The 11,663-nt window shown below is 37.2% G+C and overlaps 1 protein-coding gene across 1 annotated transcript; it reads left to right on the top strand.

Moving 5' to 3' along the window:
* Nucleotides 1–233: 233 nt before the first annotated feature.
* LOC149812124 (glutamate decarboxylase 4-like) lies at nucleotides 234–4,887 on the top strand. Its single transcript, XM_089993484.1, has 6 exons — nucleotides 234–437; nucleotides 526–730; nucleotides 1,558–1,973; nucleotides 3,147–3,400; nucleotides 3,503–3,555; nucleotides 4,155–4,887. Exons 1-6 carry the CDS (start codon nucleotides 346–348, stop codon nucleotides 4,641–4,643), a joined length of 1,509 nt encoding a protein of 502 aa, XP_089849610.1. The 5' UTR covers nucleotides 234–345; the 3' UTR covers nucleotides 4,644–4,887.
* Nucleotides 4,888–11,663: the final 6,776 nt, after the last annotated feature.

The following is an 11,663-nucleotide window of genomic DNA, read 5'->3' as shown; positions in this document are numbered from 1 at the left end:
GTGCAGGTTAGTCGATGCTTGATAGAGCAGTGTAGGATTAGGATCGTCTGCGTAAAGAAAAAGAGAGAAAGAGTTGATGTTCATGGCTTCTTTAAGAAGGATTTCTTTTTTGGATAATAGTACATATAAATAATTATGTTAAGGGTATTAAGTCTTTCCAAACCCTCTTTTTTTAAATCGTTGTTTTCAACGCTAGATATAACCTGCTTCGGTAGGGGGCATCTTAATATTTTGCTCTTTCCGTTATTTATATAATTTCTCGAGTTGAAACAAAGATCTCCAACTCCAACTCCAACGCAGAGAGAGAGAGAGAGAGAGAGAGAGAGAGAGAGAGAGAGAGAGACCATGGTGATCACCACCACCACGCCCGCCCGTAATTCCGACGAATCCGTGCACTCCACCTTCGCCTCCCGTTATGTCCGTACTTCTCTCCCAAGGTACACGATCAATTTTTTTTCTTTCACGCACAGATTCAGCCTGAGCCTTCCACCTCCTGATTTCTGTCTTGTTGGTTGTTTGAATCAGGTTCAAGATGCAGGAGAACTCGATACCGAAGGAGGCGGCGTACCAGATAATAAACGACGAGCTGATGCTGGACGGGAACCCTCGGCTGAACCTGGCGTCGTTCGTGACCACTTGGATGGAACCCGAGTGCGACAAGCTCATCATGGCTGCCATCAACAAGAACTACGTCGACATGGACGAGTACCCAGTCACCACAGAGCTCCAGGTTTGACTCCCTTCTTCTTCTTCAATGTCCCCCATGGACTCACTTGTTATTCTTTTCTAAGGACTTTTTATCCAAGTGTTCAATCTATGTCTACCCAACTAAAGAGAGAAAAAAAATTCTTTCGTTTTAGATTCAAGTAAAAAGAATCTGCCTCAAAGAGGTTTGGCGTAGTGGGATGGCGGCCCAGAGACGTCGTCTCCTGCGCAAGCGGAAACGTGGCGCTAGGATCCTGGAGTGGTTTCTCCCTGCAAATATATAAAAAAAAAGAGTAAAAATTATCTGGATTTTATTCGCACTTGCCGGTGAGGATTTCCATGGATTCGCTCCTAGAAATATGAATTCGTTGCTTTTAAATTGTAAATTATGGTATTTATGTTTGTGAGTTTTTATCCTTTTTTATGAACTTTGATTCCTCGCAGGAGCTGATTTATATATTGATAATTCACATTTTGAGCGGTTGTTTTCTTTAGTTTCATTTTGTGGGCAAACGCAAAATTCAATCTCAAACACACGAAAACCACTAAAAATCTCTCCCAGCTTTCCACAAAATTAAGAAAAACAGGTAAAGATTAAAAAAAGGGGCTACAATTCAAGCAATAGAGGGCTCAGATTCAGATATGTATTTCATCTAATTCTTTGATATTTTGACGATTTTTTTGTTTTTCTTATTTGCGAGTCCCGTTAGAACTCGTTTCCAGGCATGGCCATCTCAAAAACTTCCTCTGTTTTCACGCGAAAAACTGCTTGGAATCAAAACTCCCACATCCAACAAGGGTCTTCCACGAATCTGATGCCGTTGTTTCCCTTCTTTTTCTTTTCCCTCTCAGAATCGATGCGTAAACATTATCGCTAACCTTTTCAACGCACCAATCGGCGAGTCGGAGACAGCGGTCGGTGTGGGGACGGTGGGATCATCAGAGGCCATCATGCTGGCGGGGCTGGCCTTCAAGAGGAGGTGGCAGAACAAGATGAAGGCGGAGGGGAAGCCCTACGACAAGCCTAACATCGTGACGGGGGCCAATGTGCAGGTGTGCTGGGAGAAGTTCGCCCGCTACTTCGAGGTGGAGCTCAAGGAGGTGAAGCTGAGGGAGGGCTACTATGTGATGGATCCCCACAAGGCCGTCGAGTTGGTGGATGAGAACACCATCTGCGTCGCCGCCATCTTGGGCTCAACTCTGACCGGAGAATTCGAAGACGTGAAGCTCCTCAACGATCTCCTCACTCAGAAGAACCAGGAGACTGGGTATGATCTCTGTACCAAATTAAGAATGAAATCCCCAACAAAAAAAAGAGGCACAAATTCTTTGGTGCTCATGAATCTTGCATGCCAAATGTTACATAAAGCTAAGCTATTATGGAAAAGACAAAACAATATCTGTAAAACTGAGGGGACTAACAATTTGCATCATGGTGAACAACCATTAAAGTCTATAAACAAAAAAGAAAATGGAGGAAGCCTTTTCTTTTTTTTTTCCTATTATAAAGTATGATTATGCTTACTCACACACAGTGACAAAAGGGTCCTACCTAAAAAGCATTTTGTAGATAAAGCAGGTCAAGATATCCAGCAACTTCCTCAAGAAAAAAGGGACACTTTGCAATGGGCGACCAAACGGCAATTTCCCTATCAACTCGTTTCTTCACCCCTTTCAAGTTACCAAAAGCGACCCCTCCAAATATTAATTTGTTAAAAAATATAGGGTGGGTCTGATTGAATGATCCACATATCATGCTTATTGATTAATTTAGCAGAGAAAGGCTTTTACCTAATGCTGGACTTATTCTTCTTCTGATGGATCATGCTTTTTTGTTTTTTATTCTGTGACAACGAATGGCCGGACATAGAACCAAGGGAAAAGCCAGGCGTGATTGGCATGGTTATCTAATGCTGAAGGTTGCCCCTTGGTGAAAGTCACCTAGATAACATAGTAAAATTCACCAACGTATATTAGATAACAGAAACAGCCTATTAAATATTAAATGTGTTAAGGACATGATTTGACTTCGGCTGACAGCAAAGATGAAAAAGCTACTCCAAGGAATCCATAAAACAACCACATTTGGAAGCGAGAAAAAATAAACATGAAAATAAAATTTTACATATGAGTTCTCGTGTGAAAAATTTTACAGCTGTTTTTTTTTTTTGTGATGTGAAAGTCGAATTGAGAGAGAGAGAGAGAGCAGCTTGTCATATCAAAATTTTCTCCATTTCCAGAGCCGGAGAAAATTTTGATATGAGAAGATTTTTACATTTCTTTCATTTGGAACAACTGGAAAAATTGTACCTTTTTTTTCCATTCACATTTTTTCTTTGTCCCACTTCCAAACATGCCATTAAGAGAACAGTCCCAACCCCCAAGATTTGAGGAAGGTAGGTGTGCAAGCCTTAATCGGGAATTTTTCTGCCTAATTACAGGTGGAACACTCCCATTCATGTGGATGCAGCTAGTGGTGGATTCATTGCCCCATTTTTGTATCCCGAGCTGGAATGGGATTTTAGGCTGCCATTGGTGAAGAGCATTAATGTGAGCGGACACAAGTTTGGCCTGGTGTACGCCGGTGTAGGCTGGGTAGTGTGGAGGAGCCGTGAAGACTTGCCTGAGGAGCTCATCTTCCACATCAACTATCTGGGAGCTGACCAACCCACCTTCACTCTGAATTTCTCCAAGGGTATTATTATTTTTATTATGCTCTACTTGCTTTTGCTACGTCCATGTGATTGCTTACAGGCGTTTTATGCTGTGACCCATTTCCTGATTTGGTTGAGTTCAGGTTCAAGTCAGATCATTGCGCAGTATTACCAACTCATTCGCCTTGGATATGAGGTAAACTTCTAACTAGGATGACCAGCGACACAGCAAGCACGATAATAATCAATAAACCTATCCATAGTTTTGCTGCCATCTATACAGACAGTACTTTGGTAAATATTGAACATATTTCAGTGCTGGTTCACACCCCTGTAAATGGTAGCAAACCATTAGGGGCTTGATTTCAAAAGCAATGGTCGTTTTCAACTAGGCTCATCTTGTGACCAGTGGTGTAGTTAGGGCTGATCATCCACTCAAGCTTAGACAGCCAATGACAAGCCTTACAGAGACTATGTTGATAATGAAGCATGTATATGTACTTATTGATGTTTTACAAACTACAAAGTAACAGCCATATTTGTGCACCTGATGCTAAAAAGCAGGTAACGCATAATCGTTTCACCAACAAGGGCGTATGGTTAACCCCTTTAGAGAAAATAGCTCTCTGAAATCTTGAAGTTTCAGAGAATACAGAATCTATATCCCTTTTGTAGTTTGCATGCGGCACCAGTGCATCAGGATTAATGTACAATAGACTGTCAAAACTTGTTGATATTAGTGCAGAAAGGAGATGCATATATGAGCTCCCCTCTTAATTTTTCCTGATTATCCAGGGCTACAAGAACATCATGGAGAATTGCATGGATAATGCTGCTGCATTGAGAAAAGGAATTGAGAAAACTGGTAGGTTCGAAATTGTCTCCAAAGAAGTTGGAGTTCCGCTCGTAGCATTCTCACTGAAAGACAGCAGCAAGCATGATGTTTTCGAGATATCAGACAGTCTACGGCGTTATGGGTGGATAGTGCCAGCTTACACAATGCCGGCAGATGCTGAACACATTGCGGTCCTTCGTGTTGTTATAAGGGAGGACTTCAGCCGGAGCTTGGCAGAGCGGCTGGTCTCTGACTTGGAGAAAGTAATTAAGGAACTGGACTCTCTTCCACCAAGGTCCCTAGGTCATGTTACTACGGCCAATGTTCAGCTCGTCAATGGCGTGGAGTGCAACATTGTGGTGAAGAAGACGGCGAGAGAAATCCAAGAGGAAGTAACCAGGCACTGGAAGGGTGTTGTTGCTGCAAAGAAAACCAGTGGAATCTGCTAAATATCGAATTTTCTACTTTAATTTTTTCCCTTTGTGTGCACTTAACATAAAATATGTGAGACTTTTCCAAGTATATGACACGAATGTTGGAGGTGATTTTCTTCATATTGTTCACAGTAGAAATGTCACTTTTTTTCTTGCATACAGGGTTTTGGAGGAACATGGCATTGTTGTGAAATATTGAGCTTCTGTATTGCATATGAAGTTTTACAGAATGAGAATATGTTCCTGTTTGTGCTTCAAACAATTCAAACATCAGAAAGAACTACTTTTTCTCCATAATCGAATTTTGCTCCTGAATATGCAAGGAAAGCAAATAAACAGGGCCATCTATATGAAACTGTGACTCATTTCATTTCAACACTATCTCAAGCAGGGGTGTAAATATGACAGGTTCAATCTAACCTCTCATTTGGATCCAGAACTTTTTCCTTGCGTCTGGATCTGTAAGATTTGAATGAATATTCAGCACAGATGTACAATTGAAACAAAGTCTTGAACTACAAGAAAGAAGTGAATGACTAGTTAGCCCAGAGTCGGATGTAACTAGTCCAAGTTTGTTGTCTTCGTACGAATGCAGATTAATAGTTTCAATTCGATTTAAAATTGAATCTGGAGTTGAACTTACGATTAATACAATTTTCACATTAAAACCATGCTTCCATTATTTTCAAATAAAAAGTAATATAATTAGATCATTGTGTGGTGGCAATCATATTTGTGTCGTTAGATCAGGCACTTGAACCCAGTTGTATCGCATCTACACAAATAGAAGTAGGGTGATGCACAATGGCACAATGTGCCCAATGAATAGTTGTTGTTACGTAATAAGAGTAATACAATTAATTCCTTTTGAATGATTTATCGGTATTTGACATCGAAAATGTATGGTATTATGAATGGATTCTAATTTAATTGATCGGTTCTATTAGATTAGGAACAATATCAAACATTTCCGATGAAATTTACTCTCAAAACTATATCAGTTCCAACCTTTTCTACTTTCTCAAATGTAGAACCCTTATCTTGAACATTTTTTAATAGTTTTTTTTTTCCACATTGAAGTCAAATAATGATGGCTTTAGATTTTGAGACAAAAAACCTGAAAATGGACACTGGCATGCATAAAGTGGGATCTCAAAGCACTTTGGATCTCTATGGCTATTCAGATGTAGACTGAGTTGGATGCCCAAACACATGAAGATCTACATTTGGTTTTTGTACCTTCATCAGGAGTAACTGTCTCTTGGAGTGCCAAAAGCAAAAAACCGTTGCCTGGAGTATTTTTGAAGAATCCTCCAATTCTTCATTGTGACAATCTCAGTGCCTTATATACGGTGATTAACCCTGTTTTTCACAATAGGCCCAAACACATCCAAGTTGACTATCATTATGTTCGTGAGAAGTTGCTCAAAAGCTTTTGATCACAAAGTTTGTTTCCTCCCAACAACAATTGGCTGATGTTTTCACCATGCCCCTTGAAAAATCTCCTTTCTCTTTCCTCAGGTACAAACTTGGCCTCTGCTCTCAGCTAAGTTGGACGGGGAGTAAGAAGGTGGAAGAGACTACCAGTGGTACGAAGATCTCAAAGGATAGACCTAATGGAGACAGCTATTCTGGTTACAAGAAGATCTCAAAGGATAGACCTAATGAAGGAAAAATGTATCATAAAGGAGCTGAAAATCAAGAGAGAGAGAGAGAGATATCTTGCTAAAAACGTTTTCCTTAAATAATGGGTACTTTTGGACAAAATACTCCCCTTGTAACCGTCTGGGCCTCTATTATCTTTTGAGTTCTCTTTGTATTTTTGAATAATAAGACACACTACAAGAAATCAGGTATTTACTGGCGCATCTTCTCTAATGCACCAGTAAAATAATTTTCACTGGCGCTATTTTTATTAGTGCCAGTGAAAAAAATTAAATTTTACTGCGAGCTATAAATTGCGTCCGTAAAAATATGTTTCTGGCGCACATAAAAAGTGCGCCAGTGAATAAGCATTCTTGGTGATGTTTCAGTGGAAAAGAATTGTTTTATGGCGCATTATTAGAGTGCGACAGAGAAAACGTTTGTTTAAAGTAAAAACGAAAAGGGCATGATTTGCCCTCTTTTCGTTTTTACTCTCTCTCTCACCGGAAATCCCGTTGTCGAATGCCTCCCTCTTCTAAGAGGGCACTGCTGTGGCTAAGGCCATGTTCATGTGCAACAGCATCCAGAAGAGGAAGAAGAATACCTTCGTCATCGCTTCAAATTGCCACCCACAGACCATCGACATCTGCAAGACTCGAGCCACCAGATTCGATCTCAAGGTTGTCGTTTCCGACCTCAAGGATATCGATTACACATCTGGGGATGTCTGCAGGGTGCTGGTTCAGTACCCTGGAACAGAGGGAGAGGTCATCGATTACTCGACTTTCATTGAGAAGGCCTATGCCAATGGTGTGAAGGTGGTCATGGCATCGGATCTGTCAGAAACTTCAGGTGACAGTTGGATTTGATTCAATTGATATAGGGCTTTATGAGGGTGATTTTAGAGGATGGTTGAATCAAGAATCATGAGAATCAGACGTGTAATGAATTTTTGGTGATTTCCACTATTTTCTGGTTCTCACAGCAAATAGTGTTCAGATTTGCTATTTTTGCTTATTCTGATCTCATCGATAGATGTTAAGTGCCCTATATGGTTGGATTCAGGTCGTTTTTATATTAGAACACTGTTGATAGTATTTTGGGTGCAGAATATTTGGCTATTTTTTAGTTTTGATGTGGATTTGACGGGATATTACTGACGGTAACTAGTTTTTTCACTGTCGACGCATATCGTCATCTCCATTCTCGTGTATTTTTGCCTGGTTGCAGTTGATTTTGTATTGGGTATGAAAATTAGTGTTTCGTGCTGCTAGGTTATTCACTATTTGGTGTTGGTGTGAGTAATAGCTTGTTATTTCTTCAGTTTTGAGGTTCGGCAGCATAGCAGTTCACTGCATGAAGGTGTGGGTTCTTGATATATCTGTTGATTGTGTGATGTTGTTTCCTGTCTGCATATAGTGTATATTGTTGCTATTGTGGTTGTGGCTCTTTACTATAGATATTGTTGTGTGAGGTGTTGTGGCACGACAATACTCTATTGCTAGGAAGTGCATATTGCTTGTTTGCTCAGTGTGCAGGCTCTTTGAATTTTGTAGTTTGGGGGTTGTTGGTGAGAATGGAGAAGGAACATATCCAAATTATACCTGTAAAATTCGATTCAACTTTATTTTTTTCTTCTCACTGCTTTGATCAGTTTGTGGATTCATACAGCTTTTTGTTTCTGTTTTTGTTTTTCAATATTTCTAGGAAATGTTCAAAGATTTAGGTGAACTATTATGCACCATCACTGGATTTGGCTCCTTGTTGCAACCAAATGTTGCACCAAAAGAAATATCAGTTTTTATCCAATGCCTGCAAGCGGTAACTTTGTGGCCGTAGTGTCGAAATCTTAGGAGCATGACTTCTATGAATTTGTAAAATGTCATAAGCACAAATGAATACATATACACACATAAACGCATGGTTCTTGGCAGCTTTGAGGTATGGCATGTTTGCGAATTGCAACATTATATTTCAGTGTTTTTTATTGCTCATTTGTTTCAACTGACAATTATGATTGAATCAATTCTGTCAAATGTCCAAAGCATTTTCTTTGTGACTAAATGTGGCAGGATGTCTGAGTAACCAAATGTTTTAAGTTTCTAAATTAGGAAAATATTTGTATGTATTCTCTAAACATATTTATCAGGGTGGAATGAAAATCCAATACATGTTTCATCATTACAGAAATGGTTACTGTAACATCCCAAAATTTTTATTCTAAAAATCATGTAACTTTTTTTTTTGAAATAGTTTTATAAAGTACAACAAAAATTCAAACTAGATAAAAGCTTTGGCATATTATAAGTCTATCACATCCTTTTCAAATACACTTCAAATTTAGAATTGAATATTAACAAATAAATAAATATCCATTAAAAACTTTGAATTAAATAATATCAGAGTTCTTTCAAACTAAATAATTATCAGTCCTTGAGCACTTGTAAATGCTTGCAATCCAAAACACAATAAAAAAGAGAAAAGATCTGGCTCAATTCTCACTGCAACCTCCCGCCATCAGATGGTCCTCTATTTGCTACCTAAAAAAATATTTAATAATAATAAGGTCATACTAATAAGTTCTCAGTAGGACAGAGCTATTCAATACACATAAATTAAAACATGCATGCAAGAACTTATTCAAATACTTACACACGTTAAATTTAAACAATACTTCAAGGCTAAATATGATACAATGTTTACAACATTCTCAATAATTCACATTAGCAAATTTATCTCAATCAGAAGCAGATAATCATTTAATCATGCATGAACAATTAATATTGCATGCACTTACCATTACAGAATTCGAACGGTATGCATGAGTAACTTTAACATTTTTAATTAGGTTTTCTTTTTAAAAAATGCATGTCATGCCTAGCTAAATACACATTCACTTTAGGTTTTAATTATTAACCCTGCGGATACTAACACAGGCAGTAACCTAGATCAAGGCCATAATGCACATTCACTTTAGGCTCTAGTTATTAGCCCTATGGATACTACCACAGGTAGTAACCTAAATTAGGGCCATAGTGCATGCAGTATTTTCAAATAATTGTAGCTTTAGCCTAGTAGGACACCATTCACCAATGCCGAGTGAGTGACGACTAGAGCGAGAGAAGCTCCCAACACTATCATCCTGATGCATCAAACTTTACTCATAGGATTTTGTCTTCCACACTGCATCTAATGTGGAGGGTTTTCCTATCTTCGTAGCTGGGGATGAACAACATTTCATACTCAAATACGGTATTTATGAAGCCATAAGTACCGCTTACCCTCTCTTTGTAAGTATTCCTGTTTAGTATTACATGTTTAACTCTTTTAGTTTGTTGATTTCATGCAACACACAATTGATTAATATTTACAAAATTCAATCCCCTTTAGGGCTCATGGATGCACATGTCTCAAATGCTAGTAAAAAATCATGCGTCAATGCATTTTTAATTTTAACATTCACTCATGAACATGCAGCAGTCATACGAACTTAAGTATCCACGTTCATTTACAATACATGTTTGTTTCGCTCAATTCAAAAGCAAATGACGACAAAGCCAATTCGTGCATAATTATTTCATTTAATTCATGCCTCATGTTGAGCACTGAATCCTTGCATAAAAATTATTTTAACAATAGATATGAAACATGATAAAATTTGCAAAAGCATACTCAAAAGCCTTAGAGACTCACACGTATTTGCTAACCGGGCCTTTAGCCGGTTCAGAACCCGTCAGACCTCAATTTTATCCAACTATTACAATTGTTATAGAAAAGTTTACATTAGGTGAACAAAGTTGAAATTTTTACAGGTTGTATAAAATTCCATCAGCTTTTTTATGTCACAAACTATTCATAAAAATTCTTTCATATGAGGAAGATATGATCTGTTTAATACACGTCTATACTTTTTTGTTTGAACTATCACAGTTCAGAACTCAATCTGAGAACAAAGCTCAAAATTTTACAGATTGTGTAAAAATTTTAACTTTACAACATAATAAATCATTCGTAAAAACTCATCTGAATGAGAGAGAAATAAATAATTTATCGATCAAGTGTTAAGCCGAGAATATGTAATAGTAGGTAATATGCATTCAGATGAGCAGAAATAGGCCACTCGAATTCATATTTTTATTTATTTTTTACATCAAACCATTAAATAAACTTTCAAACTTCGTAATACATGATAATCACATAGTCCATCATAGACAAATTCTATTTTTGCAGCTATTAGGCTGAATTAGGTCAAGGGTTGGGTTAATTCCTAGCCCTTGATCTAATCTTAAGAAAATTTTTAAATCTTGCAACAAGTTACTTAACTTTGTTAATTCCTCCTCCTTTTTTTTTGTATATTATTTTTTTCATAGCTTAGTATACTATATAGTTCATACTCTATTAGGTATAGTATATATATATATATATACACTATATTATATCATATGGAGAGTCTCCATAGGGCTGATCGATATCCCTATGGAACCCTCTCTTTCCTTTTTGCAAAACATAGCAACTTGCTTGCTTGGCAACCAAGTTGACTAATTCAACTTTTCTTTTTTTTCTTTCCATAAGTCTTTACTTTCTATTTTGTTCATGAGTCCAGCCCTTGCTGGACCCTTCTAGAGCTCTCTCAAAAAGGGCATCACCCCTTAGGGTTTTTTTTTTTAAATTTGGAAAATTTTGACTTATTCATTTTTTTTATTTTTAGTAACTTTGATTCTTGCCTTATTTTAAAGTTTATTTTTGTTTTTACCAATTTTAAACTTTTAATAGGATGACACATGTACTCCTACCATTTTATAAATCTCAATTAATTTTTAAAATCCATTCCACTAAATTATAACTTAATTTCATGTAAATCCATTTTAAATTCAAACAAGATTTTTTTTTCTAAATGAACTTGTAATTCGTATGGAATGTGAATATATGAAATACAATTTGAATCTAGCCTAACAAGGTTTAAGTAATTACATTTCCAAAATCTTAATTATTATAAATTACTTATTTTAATTAATTTTCCCTAAGATAAAAATTTAAATTTTAAAACAACAGTTTAGGGAGGGGTACTTCAGATTTTCTGAAAACCCTAGGAGTGTAGTAACTTATAGGTATGAACATAGTTTTTCAGTCTAGATAGAGCTAGAACTGAGTCATTATCACTCTTATTGATTTACTTTTTAAGACTATTTTCTTTCATACTCAATTCTTCTATGGTGCCTCTATTGAGGGAACTTTCCCTTGATGAATAAGAGTGAATTTAGTGGATTCAAAATTCAATCTCAAACCATTGATAAATATGTTTTGCATTTATTTGATTTTGGTGGAGTACAATATCTTTGAGACAATACCACTTTGGTTCAAGAAGATCCAACTCTTCTCATAATTCGGACA

The sequence above is a fragment of the Nuphar pumila genome, chromosome 17, assembly GCF_984573655.1.
Source record: "Nuphar pumila chromosome 17, dmNupPumi1.hap1.1, whole genome shotgun sequence".
Classification (NCBI taxonomy): Eukaryota; Viridiplantae; Streptophyta; class Magnoliopsida; order Nymphaeales; family Nymphaeaceae; genus Nuphar; species Nuphar pumila.
Note: the sequence above shows the minus strand (reverse complement) of the source record. Positions and strands in the feature narration are given on the sequence as shown.

What these genes read in the sequence shown, in the direction of transcription:
- LOC149812124 (XM_089993484.1), top strand. Translation starts at nt 346, where the DNA reads ATGGTGATCACCACCACCACGCCCGCCCGTAATTCCGACGAATCCGTG. An exon ending in GTCCGTACTTCTCTCCCAAG is followed by an intron (nt 438 to 525) that starts GTACACGATCAA and finishes TGTTTGAATCAG; the next exon opens with GTTCAAGATGCAGGAGAACT. An exon ending in CAGAAGAACCAGGAGACTGG is followed by an intron (nt 1,974 to 3,146) that starts GTATGATCTCTG and finishes GCCTAATTACAG; the next exon opens with GTGGAACACTCCCATTCATG.